The sequence below is a fragment of the Notamacropus eugenii genome, chromosome 4 (genome assembly GCF_028372415.1).
Source record: "Notamacropus eugenii isolate mMacEug1 chromosome 4, mMacEug1.pri_v2, whole genome shotgun sequence".
NCBI lineage: Eukaryota > Metazoa > Chordata > Mammalia > Diprotodontia > Macropodidae > Notamacropus > Notamacropus eugenii.
Genome location: NC_092875.1, coordinates 48302976 through 48320473, shown reverse-complemented (window position 1 = coordinate 48320473; position 17498 = coordinate 48302976). Strand labels below are relative to the sequence as shown.

Sequence of the window (17498 nt, the reverse complement as noted above, 5' to 3'; positions counted from 1 at the left end):
TTTCAAGAAATCATCAATTAAAACTGTCCAGAAGACTGAGGAACCAGAGGACAAATAAAGACAGGAAAAAAAATTGCCTATCACCTGCTGAAACGCCAAAAGGATAAGTCTCAAGAATGTCATAGCCAAACTCCCGAATTTCCAACATATTATAAGCAACCAGAAAGGGGCTCAAGTACCAAGGAACCACAGTCAAAAATCTTACAGGTCCTGGCAGCTTCTACTTTAAGTGAGAGGAGAGCTTGGAAGACAAATACAAGGTTATATATAAAAATCTATATCTCTCACTCTATATAAACATATAGAGAGCAAGCAAGTGGGCAGGAGGAAGACCAAGAAAGAGAAAGAGAGGGGGCTGCACATATGTATCTGTAAAGACAGCTCTCTCTCTGTGTCTAAATCTATAGATATTCAGAGAGGGGGTGGAGGAGGGGCTTGCAACCAAGAGTAACTTGCTCTGCAAAGCTGAGTACAATACTAAAGGGAAAAAAATAGACTTTAATGGAATAGGATCATTCTTGACGAATGGACAAGAGCTAAGTGTGGAAGCACAATACTCAGCAGAAACCTAGAAAGATAAACATATCTGAGCAACGCAGGAAGGAGCTGTTGGATAATAGAGCGTGAATATTCTAATGGGGGAGAATACACAAGTGCCCCTTCATAACCTTAATGTCTTCCAAGGGTATTATGGGACTTAAATGGTTTAAGAGGGAAAATAAACTTCTCGACCCAGAAAACTGGATTAACAAGAAAAGGAAAAAATAAAAAATAAAAAGCTAAGAACTAGAAATCAAAAGAGTGCCCTGCCCATCAGTCAGGGACTGGCTAGAAGAAACTTTGGTATGTGAATTTAATGGAATATTAGGTCATTAAGAAATGACCAAGAGAAGGTTTCAGAGAATCTTAGGAAATGAGAACTAGTAGACAATCAATACAAGTAAAGGAAAACAACTGTGAAAGACCTATGAACTCTGATCAAAACCATGCCCAAGCACATCGCCATAAAACCTACAGATGAAGCTTGTTGCCCACCTCCCCACAGAGAGGTGGGGAATGAGACAAAGATTTTTCTCACATGGCCACTGAATGGATTGGTTTTGCTTGACTCTGATTGTTACAAGCTCCCCCAGCCCCTTCTTAATGGTGGGAGTGGGAGAAGGCAATAGCACTGACATTGTGACACAGTCTTTAAAAATAACAGATAAACTGCCTAAGAATGAAGCTTCTATTCCCATGGAGGAACAGGTCTGGCCTTCTGTTGAGGTAAGCCTGGCTCCAAGTGGGGAAGTTATCTCAGCATGAGTTGGTAGCTGTCAAGAACACTGACTGGGTCTCAGAAGAAAAACCAACTATGAAGAATCCTAAGAAATCTAGGGGGAGAGTTGTATGAACCAGAACAATTTACACGTCTGCCATGACATACAAGAATGCTAGCCAAGATGGCCTCACAGTAGAAAAGTCAAAGGGACTGGGCATTCTGCCATGGGTATGACACTGGGGTAAGTTTGAGAGATCCCCCTGGTCAGCTTTCCACAGATGAGCCACCAACCATCCTCCTAGTTTGCTGCCCCGCCAGATCTGCCTCCTAAGCCACTCAAAACCAAGAGGTTACATACAATGAAAAGAGTAAGGACTCTGGTCTACAGAACCTAGAAACTGGCAGTTCTTAGAGAGGAATATCTGAGACTGTGTGTGTGTACAGATACAGGGGCAGGAAGAAGGCACAGGAGAACCCTTGGGTGTTGCACATGTACATGTATGTGCACATGGGACATGCAAGGACAGGGTATATCATGGACATGAGAATTATTTTATTACCCACAAGTGCAAAAACATGCAAGCACATGGGTAAGGACAGTGTTTCTGCGCGTGCGCGCTCGCGCACACACACACACACACACACATACAAGAGAACACTGTCTATTAGGTGTGCATACGTAGGAACATACACATGTGCGGGGCAGTGTTTACCTTTAACATGTTCCTTCTTGCCCATTCACATTTAGGCAAGCATAGATGTGGCAGTGCGGAAGGGAAGGGGTAGGACAGGGACACTGCTCACCATGTACATGGGAGAACCGCAGAGCGTGGCCGCCATCATGTTGTTCTGTAGGTAACGGGCAAATCCAAAATCAGCTAAACAAAGAGAAGAAAATGAATTCTGGGTTGATCCTGCAAAGACCCTACTTTCTTGGACTGCCCGGCAAGGCCCCAATTCCCTCTGCCCTAAGACACTGAAAATTATAGGCATCCAACTCCTGAGAGAGACTCTCATAGCTCCAGAGACATGCACAAAGATCTCTGGGAAATAAAGATATTGGTTGAGCCAGAACTCCCTACCAAGAACCCACCCAGAGGCTCTGGAAGCAAAGGATTTAATACCCTTTCTCTTTCTCTATTCCTCTCTCTCTCTCCTCTCTCTCTTATATGTCTTTCTCTCCCTACCTCCCCCCTGCCCCCTCCTATCTCCATTTCTCTCTGTCACGAGGGAGTCCTGGGCACAGTTGGATCACAAGGATACTGGTCCTCAGTATCTATCCCTCATTCTTAGCTACATGTGGTCAGGGTTAGCTGGTCATGCTCCAAAAGGAAAACAGGGATATCCAAGTGCTGCATGTACTGACTCATTGTTCCCAACAGAACACAAGCTTCTTAAGGGCAGGAATTGCTTCCTTTTTGTCTCAGTAGCCCCCAGGGCCTGGCACAGCAACTGAAATAAGATGATAAAAATTCTTCGCTCCCAACTTACAGATGGGTCAACTCAGCCCAGTTGCTAGGCCTACTATCTTGAAGACTTGAGTTCAAGTTCAGCCTTAAGACATTTGCTAACTATGACCCTAGGCAAGTCACTTAACTTCTGTCTGCTTCGGTTTCTTCAACTACAAAATGGAGATAACAGTATCACCATCCTCAGAGAGAGTATTTGTCCCTATTAGGTACTTAATAAATGTTTATTCCCTTCCCATTACATCACCAATGTTATATACAGCTTTCCTATCACATAAAGGTCAGAAGAAACGTATTGATTTCAAGAGCAAGAAACTTAGTTTGGACCCAAGTCAAGGGGCTTCTTGACTCAAGGGGGCTGTTTCGATGTTTGCCCAGGGAGCCAGTTACCACCCAGAAGACTTTGCTTGGATCCCCTCTCTTTTTTGGATCTCAGTTTCCTCCTCTACAAAGACAAGTGGAGATCATTTTCTAAGGGCCCCTACAGCTTAAATTCTAAGAGAGCTGTTTGGAGACAGCGAGAAGGACCAGGGGATTGGATTCTCTGACCAGCAAGGGCCTGTACCTTCCTCAAGAGCTCTCAATGGCTACTGAGTGACTAGGCCAAAGCAATCTCTGCATTCACGAGCCCCCATATCTCCACGCAAGTCATAAAAACCTGGTTCACACCTGAGCAAGACCTCAAATGACCCCATCTGCACTCATTAAGCAAGCTAACTCATTAAGCAAATCTGTGGGGAGACAGAGCCGGAAATCAACTCTGCTCCTAGCTCAGTTACCCATTAACCTGTGCTGGGCCAGACAGAGAGGGAAAGTGGAGACGACTCTGGGGCCCCGCCTCTACCCTGCCTGGCCTTAGCTCTGCCCAGGAGCTGAAAAAAGCCATGGCTTCATGGTGTCCCCTCACTGAGATCCTGTCCTCAGGGGTGTCCCCCAGGAAGTATCTCGGAGTCACAGGACTGGGGTTCCAATACTGACTCAGATACCAACTAGGACAAGTCATGTGATTCCCTGGCCCTCAGTTTCCCTCTCTCTAAAATCAGAGGGCTGCACTAGATGACTTCTCCAGATTTATGATCCCAGAAAAATCAGGCTTTGGAATCAGCAACCAGAAATTCTGGACCCTACTCTTACAGGTCAGGAAACTGAGGCACTGAGTTCAGTGACTTACCCAAGATCACACAGGGTAGGATTTGAACCCAGGTCCCTGATTCCAAATCCAATTCTCTTTGGACTACAGCCTCTATCCTTCTCAACCCTTTCAAGGCTGCCTAGATAATTAACGCTTTTAGAGATCAGGTTACGGTTACAGCTTCATGTTATTGTTCTGTGGACCTTGGTTACCCCAGTGTTGGGACTTTTCCATCTCCCTCTTGTGCCCTGGAAGACATGCCTCCAAGGTTGAGATCCAGGATAATAATGACTGACTTTTTAACAGTGCTTAGGAAAGAATACTAGATGTGGAGTCAGAGGTTTTGTTGTTTTCAGTTGGTTCAGTCATGTCTGACTCTCTGTGACCCCATCTGGGATTTTCTTGGGCAAGATACTGCAGTGGTTTGCCATTTCCTTCTCCAGTTGGTTTTATAGGTGAGGAAATGGAGTCAAACAAGGTTAAGTCTGACTCTCTATGACCCCATTTGGGTTTTTCTTGGCAGAGATACTAGAGTCATTTCCTTCTCCAGCTCATTTTACAGATGACGAAACTGAGTCAAACAGGGTTAAGTGACTTGCACAGGGTCACACAGCTAGTAAGGGTCCAAGGCACTGCACCCAGCCAGCTACCCATCATCATGTTTACTGTCCCCATTTGAAACTCAGGGTCACAGACAGATGACAAGTGCCTGAGGCAGAATTTGAACCTGGACCTTCTTCATTTCAAGGTTAATGCACAATCCTTAATGCTGCAGGCTGCCTCTATCTTATAAATCTGGGCCCAGGTTTGGAGGGGAAGGGGAAGGAGATTCCCCTCACGGGACCAATCTCTCCAGGGAGACCACAAGTCAATTCTGCTTTTAGCACCTGCTTTAAACAGAAATGGAAACAGCCTCCACAGAATAAATTGAAAATGGAACTGGCCCCCAAGAATAGAGTGCTAAGAGAGAGATGCTTCTCCCGAACTCCTTTCAGAGGTGGAGGATGGGCCATGAGCATGCAACAATTTATCAGATTATGGAATCATTTTCTCCTTTTTGCTTAAAAAAAAAAATCTTTCAATACTACTAAAATAATTAACACACACACGGAGCACTTTTAGGTTTGTAAGTATTATCTCATTTTATCCTAACAACTCTAAGAATAAGTGCTACTTTTTTCCATTTTACAGCTGAGGAAACTGAGGCACAGAGTTAAAATGACTTGCCCAGGGTTACAAAGTTGGTTAGCACCTGAGGATGGATTTGAATGCACGAGTCCAGGCCAGGAGTATTATCCATTTCGCTACCTCGATGCCCACAGTAAGTGTTTAATAAATGCTTGACTGACGAGGCGATTTTAAGCAAAGTAAAACCAAAAGATATAATAAGCAGATCTAATAAGCAGGAATCTTCTCTCTCTCTGTATCTTTTTTTTTTTTTTTTAAGGAGAAGCACAGAGCTTGTTACTGGAGCAGACAGTGAGTTCCCAAATGGAATCCACAGGCCCTGCTTGTGTCCTAGGACAGAACCCATCCCCTCTGAGTCAGGGCTGGGTCACACAGCCTCTGGGGACTCACCGATCTTCACTCGGATATTGTTGGGGTTGGACTTTCGGCCCCCAGAGTAAGACAAGAGGATATTCTGGGGCTTCAGGTCCCGGTGGATGATGCCCTTGCTGTGCAACATCTTCATGGCGCCTGCAATCTGCTGAAGGAAGAGCCGAATGGTGTCCTCGCTCAGGGTCCGCATGGCTGGGAGAAAGGAGAAAGGAAGAAAAATTCAATCCATCCGTCAATGGTTATGAAGTGCCTACCATGGTTACCTGTTTGTTTCTGGAGCTCACCTGTCATGGCAATATCCTAACTCGCCCTCTTCCTGGGATCAAACAATTCTATAATCTCTCTCCCCCCATTTAGAAAGTTCTTTATATGTCCCAAAGCCCCCCCTTCCATGCCCCCAGACATGAGAAGGAGACTGAGGCCCAAAGAAGGAAATCACCTGTCCAGGCTCACTGGGTCAAGTTATAAAACCAGGCATAAATTCATACAGAAGCCTGGATCATCTAACCCAAGGGTGGGGAATCTGTAGCCAGCCTCTATGTCCTCAAGTACAGCCCTTTGACTGAATTCAAACTTCATGTGGCCTCGAGGCCTTAGGTTCCCCACCTCTCAACTCTTGTGCTCCTTCTACAGAATTAGAAGGCAGGTAGGAGGAGTCTTTAGGGTATAGGGGGTAAAACACATGCCCTGGGATTAGGATCAAAGCTCAGTCTGGGGCCAGGCTCAGGGGATTTGGGGGAAACTCCCTCCAAAATCCCCAATATTAGCCTTCAGTAATCTGACCATCACAACTAAGGCCGAATGAAGGCTCCTTCTGTCTTCCCTGTTCCTGGACATACACTGTGTGTTTTATTTTCAGCAGAACATCTGGAAAGACCAGATGTTTGCATCAAGATCAGCTCCTGGGCACTCCTAAACAAATCATCCCAAGGCAATATAAAGAAAAAGGGCTAGTGCAGGGAGGGAGGCTCTCTGTTTTCAAGGGACTAACCCCGGCTATCCTAGACGTTCCCTTTTGAGGAATGTGTAGAAAAAGGGATGGGGGACAGCTTCATTTAGCAAAAAAACACAAATACAAACACATGTATGTGCGCGTACATGTATGCACACACAGCAAATTTCTGGAAAACTATGGGAATGAAACCTTCTTAATGTACATTTTCTATAAACAATTTCATAGTTTCATATACAATCCTCTTTAGTTCTTTATATACTGAAAAGTCAATGATTTGACAAAAAAATTAAAATACAAGAACTGAGAAATTTGTTTAAAAACATCCTTCTGGATACAAGGCCCCTTCCCCTGCTACACCTCCCACTCTCCAGGTAGGGGTCCATGGGTGCAGGAACATGGAGGATAACATCAGATTTTTCTTCTGATGGGGGAATTGATTTTGACTAAATTTTATTTTTTTTAGCATTCAGGTCATAGGGTTGAGAGTAAATTCTCACAATCCTTCCAGAGAAACCTAGAACTATCGGGATTCAGGAGCAAAAAGAGAACAGATATGTGTGAGTGTATCTGTCATTCTGTCTGTCTCTCCATGACCCTTCCTCCCCAGTTCCCAAGGTCACCAGTTTGTTTCCCTGTGGCAAAGATCCTGGCATCACAAGGTACCATGGCTTTCATACCTACTAGCTATGAGACCTTGGGGTCGAGTCATTTAATCAGCCTGGGACTCAGTTTACTCATATGTAAAATCAGAGAGATGACTAGATGACCCCTAAGTCTCTCCAAGCTTTCAATCTATGGTCCTTAGGACTGCTGAAGACACATCAAAGGCACAGGGACAAAACTGGGTCAGCTGCCCCGCCCCCCCACCCCCCAAAGCCCAGATGCCTAGAAAAAGTCTTTCCTAGTTAGACATGGGTAGGGTTGGGGGGGGGGGGGGGGGCCTTTGCCAACAGTAGGAAGAGGGCAACACCAAAATCTCTCTCCACCAGCCTCTCTTCCACGCTCCTTTATAACCAGAACAGAAATGGGGCTTAGTATACAGTTTGGAAACATGCAAAAGCTAAGTGGATTACGGAGAAATTGAACCCAGACCATTAACGTTCTCTCCCCGCACTAGCTAGACACTAAATTTGGCCCCTTCTCCTGTTCCCTTCAAGGAGGAGTTCTACAAGGTTTAGTTCATGCATACCAGTTCTGGGGGCAGGATTCCTACCCCCATTTTACAGATGAGAACACCCAAGGCCAGGGAGGAGGAAGGGATCTGCCCATGGGTGCACAGGCCGGTACTAGTAGGCAGATTTGCAGATGGATGCACGCATGGACACACACAGCTGAGCCACGCACCCAGGCCCACATGGCAAGATCACCAGACCACAACCCATGCTCAGAGTTGTAATCATCTCAAGTCCTTCCCATCACACCCCACAAAGAACAAACAACGGCTGTGGGATCAGTCTATCAGAAGGGGCCCCCCAGAGAAAAGGGGGAAAGGTTAGAGAGGAAGAGCCATGTGCAGCCCTGTGGGGCCTCCTGGGCACTTGGCTCTACTGTCTGGACAGCTGAGCGATGCTGGACTATAGCAGACACTGAAGACACAAGCTTATCAGCGCACCAAAAGTCATGGTGCTGAGCTCAGACGGGCTGTCTAGACAGTTGTCAGAGAAAAGTAAACAGAGCAGGGGGCTAGGTCCAGGGTTGGGGTCCTGACTGGCCAGATGGGGGTGAGAATATAAACCCAAATATTTACAGATTGCCTACTGCTTATGTAGGTGTATATACACAGGGCAGGAGGCCTAGCCCCAGTGAATGGTCCTTTGGACCTTCTAGGAGCTGCATCGTTCAGCCCTGTTAGATATACCAGGGGCCCAGATGTAGGAACAAAAAGCCTCTAACTAAATGCCTCAGCCATTAACTGGATGGATGACCTGGGGGCAAGTCACTAGCCTCTTCTGAGGCCTCAGGTGGTCCCTCTTGCAGCTACAATCTCCAACATAATTCACATTTCTAGAGTATCTTGATCTAAGACGAAGGGTTTTGTCAGGTTCTTCCCACAAATAAATATGTGATTTGGGAGTACAATACTTTTCATTCCCCTATAATGAAGGAAGTGAGCTTGGACTCTGACTGAAGAACAGACAGAACTCAGATATTAATGCCCAGAGGGTCTTTGGTCTCTCCAGCTCCAGCACTCTCTTTCCAGTGAGACCTGCTCCCTCCTCCCAGCATCCCAAATCCTGGTTCTCATTCTAGGTTTGCTTTCTGGAAGCTCTCTCTCCTGGTAGCTACCATAGTAATACCCACTGTCTTGCTCAAGTCCCCATCTCTCCCTGAGCCCTCTCACCAACCAGGGTTATAAAGGCAAGAGTCAATCAAGCACCTCTTCTAATGAGTCCCCTCAACCTTGAGAGAAAGAACTGGAGGGCAGGCCGAAAACCTCAGGGCCACTGACCACTCTGGAGCAAGAGTAGGGATCTTGGGACTCTGAGTGTCCTAACCTTGACCTAGTCCACCCTTATCCCTCCCCTGCCCCAAGCTCAGGACCCCAGCACACTCCCTTCTCTCTCTCTCTTTCCTTGGCCACAACATCTGTTCAGGTCAGAAATTAACTTATTAATAATTCATTCTCTCTGCCTGTGGTTGGCCTCCTTGGCTGGTAATAAAAGAGCAAAGAGAGAGAAGCCAAACTAATGAAGGCAGTTGGCATTTCTGTCACACTTTGAAGGTTTGCTAAAGCACTTATGATAATTGTAGATAACAATTATACAGTGCTTACGATAAGCCAAGCACTGCGCTAAGCCTTTTAAAATTATCTTACCTGATCCTCACAACCACCCTGGGAAGTAGGTGCTATTGTCGCTATTTTACAGATTTAAGAAACTGAGGCAGAGAGGTTAAGGGACTTGTCCAGGATCACAGTACTGAGGACAGATCTGAATTCAGGCCTTCCTGACTATCCACTACCACAACAATGCTGGGAGGCCATTACTCTTACTATTCCTGTTTTACAGAGAAGAAAACTAAGCACGGATGTGTTCAACAACACATCCAGGGTCACTGTTGGCAAGTACCTGAGGAGGGATTTGAACTCAGCTCTTTCTGACTTGCAGTCCCTCATGACCAGTTTACCAGGTAAATCCAAACCAGTGGCTGGGCAATCTTCAGCAAGCCACACTCTCTACCCTGCCCTCCCCAGCTGTGTGGGTGTGGTTCCTGCTCCCAAAGTCTGATCCCTCATCCTGAGTGGGGCGAGTTACTCACAGTGCAGGTAGTCAGCAAGGTCGCCCCCATTGCAGTACTAGAAGAGAGAAAAGTCAACATCAGCTTGGTCATGACAGTTTCCCATCTGTAAAAACCTCCAAAGGGTCCTCCCAGCCCCGACATTCCGTGTTCTAAGGGTCCCCCCAGCCCCGACATCCTGTGTTCTAAGGGCCCTCCCAGCTCTGACATTCTGTGTACTAAGCTGACCTTTCTGTGTACTGAGGGTCTTTTCAGTTCTGCTGTTCTGGGGTCTAAGACTCCTTCCTACTCTAACATTCTACACTCCCAGGGCCCTCCCATATCAGAGCTAATGCCATCTTGACAGCTCTTCCTAAACTCAAAATGCAAGGAGGAAGGAGAAAAGAGGCCCAGATTCACTCAGTCCTTTTTTCTCTCACTGTGACTGTACCAGGACTGGAGAGCTCACCTCCATAACCAGGTACACAGAGCTGGCCACCTCCTGAAAGACAAAATGATTGGTAGTCAATGGATGAGGATTTTTTTTTTTTTTAAAGTCAGCCCCTCCAGGGTCACAGAGAAGAAGCAGGCTGTGAGGAATGTTAAAGGAGACCCCCAGCCAAGGACTGTCAGCTGGGGCTGTTCTCAGTGGAAAGGAGAGGATCAGTCTCTCTGGAGGCCTAGGCAGCCTCCCTGGGTTTGTGGGAACAGCCCATTTCAATTCTTCCTTAATGCAAGACGCCAGGAAAATTATAGGTCAGGGCCACACTGAGGGTGAGTCAGGCCCCTGGGACCACAGCAGCACTGGGCGGGCTCTAAGCCTGTACCAGCCACGGGTGCCAGTTGGGCATTCTATTGGCATCTCTGTTCCACCTCCTTTTATTTAAATGGCCACTCCCAGGCCCTAGGTTTCAGGGTGGCCCCACCTCCAGTAGTACTTAGACCTCCCTCCTTAAGCTCTTGGAATCCTTCTTCAGCCCCAAACAAAAATATACAGATGCTACGTGCTTACAGTCATGTGCTGACAGAGGCAAAGAGAGATGGTACCCTGGTCTTGTAGAAGGGCCAATGAATTTGGAGCTGCGCTGGAATCCCAACTCTGTCTCTTGCTACTACCCAATAGGACCTTGAACCAAGATCCTTAAACTATCTGTCCTCAGACTCCCCAGAAGTAAAAATGAGAGGCTTGGACTAAAATGACTTCTGAAGTCCTTACCAGCTCTAAGTTTGATTCCAGGGGACTGATGATGAAGACAGATACCAACCCTCCTGACAGAAGTGGTGGACCAGGTGGGTGGAATGACACATACATTTTTGGACATGGCCAATGTGGGTATTTGTACTGTTTGACTATGCATATCTGTTACATGGGTTTTTGGTTTGTTTGTTTTTTTTTGTGGGGGAGAGGGAATAAAGGGAAGCAAAAGAAAATAAAAGCTTGTTAACTGATTTTTTAAAAAAAATCTCATGACTGAGGAATGGTCTGCATTTCAGACAAGGGAGACAAAAAAAACCCCTCATCATTTTGCATACAACTACTAACCTCCTTGAAGGTAAGAACATGCAGACACATACATGCGTAGGCTCACATACAAAATAATCTGCTAAACTAGGCCTTGGGCATCTTTGTCTTACTTTCCTGCTAAGCAGGGCCAGATCAGAGAACCCAGGAGAAATCCACACATTCCCAGGCAGTTAATGATGAATGTTTTAGAGAAAGAAGACTGAATCCTGAATGGTAACAGAAGCCCCATGTGGTCCCATCTGATCTGGGGTGGGATTCCTGGTGGCTCCCCTACCCCAGATCAGACCACTCCAGTTAGGAATGGATGACCATGAATGACACTGCCTGCATGGGTGGGGTGGGGTAGGGGCTCCCTGAGCCTCTGCTGGCTTCAGGATAGTAGGGATACAGTGGGCCAGGAGTTGAGAGAATTACGGACACACAAACTGGTCCTCTAGCTACAAGAACATTTACAGCATTGTCTGTGCCAAAGTACGGGGCTGGGAGTACACAGTGGAGAGTCTGGGATGAGGATGCCTATGACCAGGCAAAGCCTTCCCCACTTTGTCTAACGACGAACTTGCTGCCCCCAGGTCTTTCCAGTGCCCTCTCCCCTTGCTCTTTCTCAGTGAGAGAAGAATCATCTCCTTGAGAACAGGAACTGTTTCATTCATGTCTTTTGAACCTTAACATCTGGCACACAGTAGGCACTTAATGAATGTTTGTTGACTGACCCTTGGCCCCCCAGATGTTCTCTGCTGGGCCTAGGTCTACTTCCCCCAATGAAATGCTATAGAGCATCCCCTGGGCTGCCCCTGCACTAGGGAACACTGGACATGTCAATGCCCCCTCAAATAGCCTTTTCTTGAATCCACCATGCTGCTGTTTAATCTCAGTTCAACAATTATTTGTTAAGTACTGATGAGGTATGAAATGCAAGGGACCACCTGACCACAGATCCAAGGCTAAAAGGGACTTCAGAGGTCCAACCTATACCCCCAACCCCATTTTACAGAGGAGGAAATGGGCCCAGATTGGTTAAGTAACTTGACCAAGCTTATAAAGACAATAAATGTCAGTCAGGATATGAATCCTGACCGCTGGGCCCAGACTGAGAACTTTCTTTACCACACTGCCTACTCTAGAAAGACCCTCTCCCCACAAAAAAGAAAAAAAAAAGTCTTCACTTACAAGATGCTTACATTTTATTGGACATAGGTCCAATACCATTCATTTGATCTTACTACAGACCAGAAGCCCTGAAGAAACATGACTGGGGGAGGGGGTGTCTTAAGAACTGGGGTCATAGTTCTAGATCAGTACCCCTAGACCTGCCCCACCCAAAATGATCAAGAATGCAGCTGGCCCCTACAGGAAATATCTTCTTTCTCCAGCTCTTGGCTAACCATGAACGTACTCCTCTTCTCCAGACCAGCAGAGAGGTGGGGTTATTCATCAGGCCATCCAAGTCACTCCTCCCTTTCCCCCAGAACAAGTCGCTCATTCAGCAGCAGACAGGACATGGGGATATCTCTAGGGCTAAGGAGGAAACCTGGGCTGATGTGGTTACTGGTCCTGACCACAGTCTCATCTCCACCCATGGAAATGATGAAATGGGTAATCGTTCTTTCTTCCTTCCTCCCCAATAGAAACCAAGCCCTGCTGATGGACCCTGGATCCTCAACAGACTGTTAATGCCCAGGAGGGAGACTATAAGCTCCCTGAGGGCAGGCGATGCTTTTCTTTTTTGTGTATCCCTCCTAAGCATTCAGCACAGTAAATGTTGGCTAGACAGTCACAGAATCTCAGAGCTAAAAGATGCCAAAATGGGCCATCGAATCCAAATCATACCTAAAAGCAAGATCCTTCCCCAACACACCTGACAAGTGGGCTTCCAGTCTTTGAGCTAGGGGGCAGGGTGGGGTGAGGGGGTAGGAACAGACCTCTAATTCTTAAGCAAGGTTGTTTTTTATCTTAATCAAAATACTCCAGAAGGAGGTCTCTTTCTTATCCATCAGCTAGGGGGCAACTGGGGGGGAGGGGGATGCCTAGATTAGTTGACGAATTAGCAAGCTGTATTAAACAGATACAATGTATATTTTGAAAACAGAACTTGACTGGAAATGCTGCTTCCCAAGTCTCTAGTCTCCCACCCTAGCTGCTGTTCCAATCCTCTTTTGTTCAAATGTGTACCGTACCCCTCACTGCTTTTTATTTTCCTTGCTGCTCCTGCAAGATGGGCAGCCAGGTGACTCAGTGGATAGAGCACTGGGCCTGGAGTCAGGAAGACAAGTTCAGATCAACCTCAGACATTCACTAGCTGAATGACCCTGGTCAAGCCACATAACCCTGTCTGCCTCAGTTTCCTCATCTGTAAAATCTGCTGGAGAAGGAAACGGCAAAGCACTCTTAGTATCTTTGCCAGGAAAACTCCAATGGGGTCACAAAGAGTGAGACATGACTGAAAGACAACAAAATCCCACCTATTTGGAATTCCTCCCACTGGTTCAGATAGCAATCCCTCCATGCCTGACCATTTTATGTGACTCTTACCCAAGCCAACTGAGAGCCTGACATGCTGAGCATTCCAGTAGAGACCTCAGGTTGTTCCTGTCTTTTTTGTTTCTTGCTACACGACCAACCCATCTTCTCGTCCTATAGTTCACTCCCGCCCCTGGCTCTCCCTGTTGTGCTTAGGTATGAGCCCCAATTTCAGCTCTTTGGATGCAGATTTTTCTGATATACAGCAGCACCTCCCACCCTTGTCATGTCATCAACAGGACATTCAATTCCTTCTAATACTTGAACTCAGGCCTTACCTTCTCCACTTAAACACCCTCATTCTCATGGCATGGACTCAAGGTCTTTCCTTCACCATCCTAGTGGCCCTCAATAAACGGGGTTGGATGAGTGTAGAATGCTGAAGGATCACCATATCTCTTGATTCTACAATCTACTATCAATGTAACCTAAGGTTTGGGGAGTTTCCCTATCTCATTATTGATTCAATTCCCAGAACCTTGTTTGGGATACCCCCACTACCAAGGATGAGCCACACCCAGGACCTGCCCCCTTCCTCCAATCAGGGAACCACCGTTCATCCTAGATCTATACTCCCTGGAGCTCTTGTCCACTAAACCCTTCAAGAAAATGTGAATTCACAGAACAGATTATTGGGTGGGAGGGAGGGGGAGAAAAAAGGGGCGGCCAAGAAAGTGGGTAAAGTTCCTTCTCCTTTAACCAGAACAAAGTACAATAGTAGTAGCTCTTAATTCTAGGACTGACAATTTACAGAGAACTTTGTTCAGAGTAGCCCAAAGTTAGATTTCATCCCTATTTCACAACTTAGGGGATTACAGGAAATGAACACGAAAGAATCTTAAGAGATCTTTAGTTCTACCCAATCATTGTTTTACAGATAAGTAAACTGAGGCCCAGAGAGCTAAAGAAACAGACATCTAGACATTTTAAGTGAATTGCTTAACCCACGATCATGAGTCATTAAGGTAGGACTCAAATCCAGCTCTGTATACTTCGCACTAGCTGCCCCCAAACACTAATGAATTTCTTAAAAGGCATCAGTTCACTGAAATAAAACTGACACAACTTTTCAGGAATATCTTCTCTGTAAATTCTCCCTACTCCCCTCCAAAGTTGCCCTGTTTCAATCACCATCCCTCCCACACACACTCAAGTTCAAGGTCATCCCTAACTCCCTTACTTTACTTCCCCCCCTCTATGATATAATCGCTAACCAAATCTCTAACCCCTTCTCTGTATTCACACAGCCAATAATAGTTGGTTCAAGGCCTTCATAACCTCTGTTTTCCCTCATCACCCTGAAGCCCAAGAAACAGTTAACTATGGAAAAAAAAATCTTTGTAGCCAACTTCTCTGACCAACATCTCATTTCCAAGATACAGGAACAGATTCAAATTTATGCGAATGAGAGCCACTCCCCATTTTGACAGATGGTCAAAGGATATGAACAGGCACTTTTCAAAGGAAGAATTATAAACATATGGAAAAACGCTACAAATCATTAAGAGCTAGAGAAATGCAGATTAAAACAGCTCTGAGGTTCTATTTCTCACCGACTAGACTGACCAAAAAATGGGAGGAAAAAAAGGACAAAATTCTTCTATAAAACTTTTCCTTGTGCCCTTGTTACCAAACCACCTTGTAATAAATTTATTCTGTATGTGTACATACTGTCTCTCCCCGCACACCCCACTAGAATGTCAACTTCTTGAGAGCAGAACAATTTACTCTTATCTTTGTATCTAGGCACTTAATAAATGTTTCTTCTGGCAACAGCCTCCTAATCGGTCCCTCTGCTTCCAGCCCCCTTCCCTTCTCTGATCCATCTTCCATAAAACTGTTCAACAATAAGCACAAGTTCACAAAAGCCTGACTACATCCCTCCTGTGTCTCAAAACCCTTTGCAGCTTACTACTGCTCACAAAGATAAAACTTCAAAGTCCTGAGCCTGGTTTGAGGCTCTCCACAAGCTGAAGTCAAGTTGTCCAGCTTTATTTCATGCTACTTCCCTTCAAACACTCTCCAGTCCTGATAAACTAGACTGTGTGCTGTCCCCTGAACTGGACCCTGTGGCTCTGGAACTCTGGCCAGGAACCTCTATGCACATACTCAGGGCATTTTTTCAGTCCCGTTTGACACTGTGACCCCATTTGGGGTACTCTTAGCAAAGATACCAGAATAGTTCTCTACTATGCACATACAAGTTGTACCAAATCTGAATCAACATATGCCAGGAGCTTCGAAAACTTTTCAGGTGTGATAGAAACGACAGCTTCTGCCCCAACACCACTGTCTCTCTCCCCAAAATGAGCCCCCAGATGGGCCTCCTTTCTCCCTTCCTAGGCACTTAATAAATACTCCAGGCTGAGAGTATGACACTGAAAGCAGAGAAATCACTTGTGATCCTGGATGATTCCCTAACTCTGGGCTTGGGGGAAGATGAGTCTTTTTAATATTCCCTTCAGAATCTTAAAGGTTTATTTAGGCTGCAGGAGAGCTTACCTCTCCTCAGCTTCCCTGGAGGGTAACCCAAGTCCTTAAACCTTCTAAGATCTGAGCACAGAAAAATGACCAGGAACAAAAAAATGACTAGGTCTTCTTAAAACTCAGAACTGTCTAAGAGAAACTCCTCAAATCAAAATCTGGGCTGGAAAGGGGCAGATATGCTGAAGTGGCAGTCCTAAACTGGCTCTGTGACCTGTGACCTAAAATTCACTGGGCTAGGGGTACTCTATAAAATGGGAGGGAGTGGGATTGGGCTAGCTGAGCCCTGGGGTTCCTTCCAGCTGTGAATGCTGTGGTTCTAAGACATGAGATGAGGCATGCCCCTGCCTTTACGATCTGATCCTGTTCTCGGGGAGAGAGAGACAACCCCATTTCCTTCATTGGAGGCTTGTCCTCAGGTCCCATGCAGAGCCAGCCAGCCTCTCCTCCCTCTCCCTAGCAACAACAGAGGCCCTCCCTTCTGCTGGCCTCCCTGGTCCCTCTCAAGCCCAACCTCCTCCATCCTGCAGGGGCCAGCTGCTGCAGAGAGATAGCAAAGAGGTGGATACTGGCCATCTGCTCTCACTGGGAGGGTCCCCAAAACACACAGGGCCAGAGATGACACACAGCTGATCAATCACACAGATACTGCTCTGCTCCCTGCTGCTCAAAGAGGAAGGTCTATGCACATGCTAGAAGGCAAACAAGGTTGTAGAGATCAGTGATTCTGAAGATGGGAACCTTCACTCACTCTCATTCAGCCTAGAATACGGGGGGAACCAGGCCCAACTCTGACCCCAACCCTCCATCCTGTTACTTCCCCCCACACCTCCCTCCAAGGTTAGGGGCCCAGGTACAGGTTCCTGGCATGTAGCAGGTGCTTAATAAATGCTTGCTCATTAAATGCTAACTCGGAGGCACTTCCCTCAGAGCTCCTCAGCCTCACAACCCCTACTTGGCCTCTCCAGCCTCAACACAAACCTTCTGGCAAGACAGGTCTCCACAGGCTTGGTTTGACCTCGCCTCTACTCACAGGGTCTAATTCAATTAAACTGCTGGACTCCTTCCAGACCCAAGGCTGGCCCACATCCCCACAGTTGTCTAAACATTGCTCTAAAAGGCTACTCATTGGGCCAGGCGCTGCTTTATCTGAAGTGTACCCCTTGACCTGGGTAAGGGACCAAATCCTAACCACCACCACCACCACGGCCACCACTTCCCCTCTCCTACTCACTAGTGATGGAAATGTGGAACTGATATTATCAACCACGGGCACCAGCACCTACCCAAGAATTCACCATGATCCATGTGGGGAGTGGGGAGGGGAGGTGTCTGAGACCATCCTGAAGCCAGGGCAGGGTCCAGTAAACCCCTTT

At 46.5% G+C, this 17498-nt stretch overlaps 1 protein-coding gene across 6 annotated transcripts in view; it reads right to left on the bottom strand.

The window, feature by feature from the left end:
* ULK1 (unc-51 like autophagy activating kinase 1) overlaps positions 1-17498 on the bottom strand; it is a 56623-nt gene that overhangs the window by 30091 nt on the left and 9034 nt on the right. For all 6 annotated transcript variants that reach the window (XM_072600767.1, XM_072600764.1, XM_072600765.1 and 3 more), the window contains exons 4-7: positions 10063-10095; positions 9636-9672; positions 5441-5614; positions 2066-2139 (exon numbers count right to left, since the gene is read on the bottom strand). In XM_072600767.1, the coding sequence (XP_072456868.1) occupies positions 2066-2139; positions 5441-5614; positions 9636-9672; positions 10063-10095 (318 nt within the window). The remainder of the gene's footprint in view (positions 1-2065; positions 2140-5440; positions 5615-9635; positions 9673-10062; positions 10096-17498) is intronic.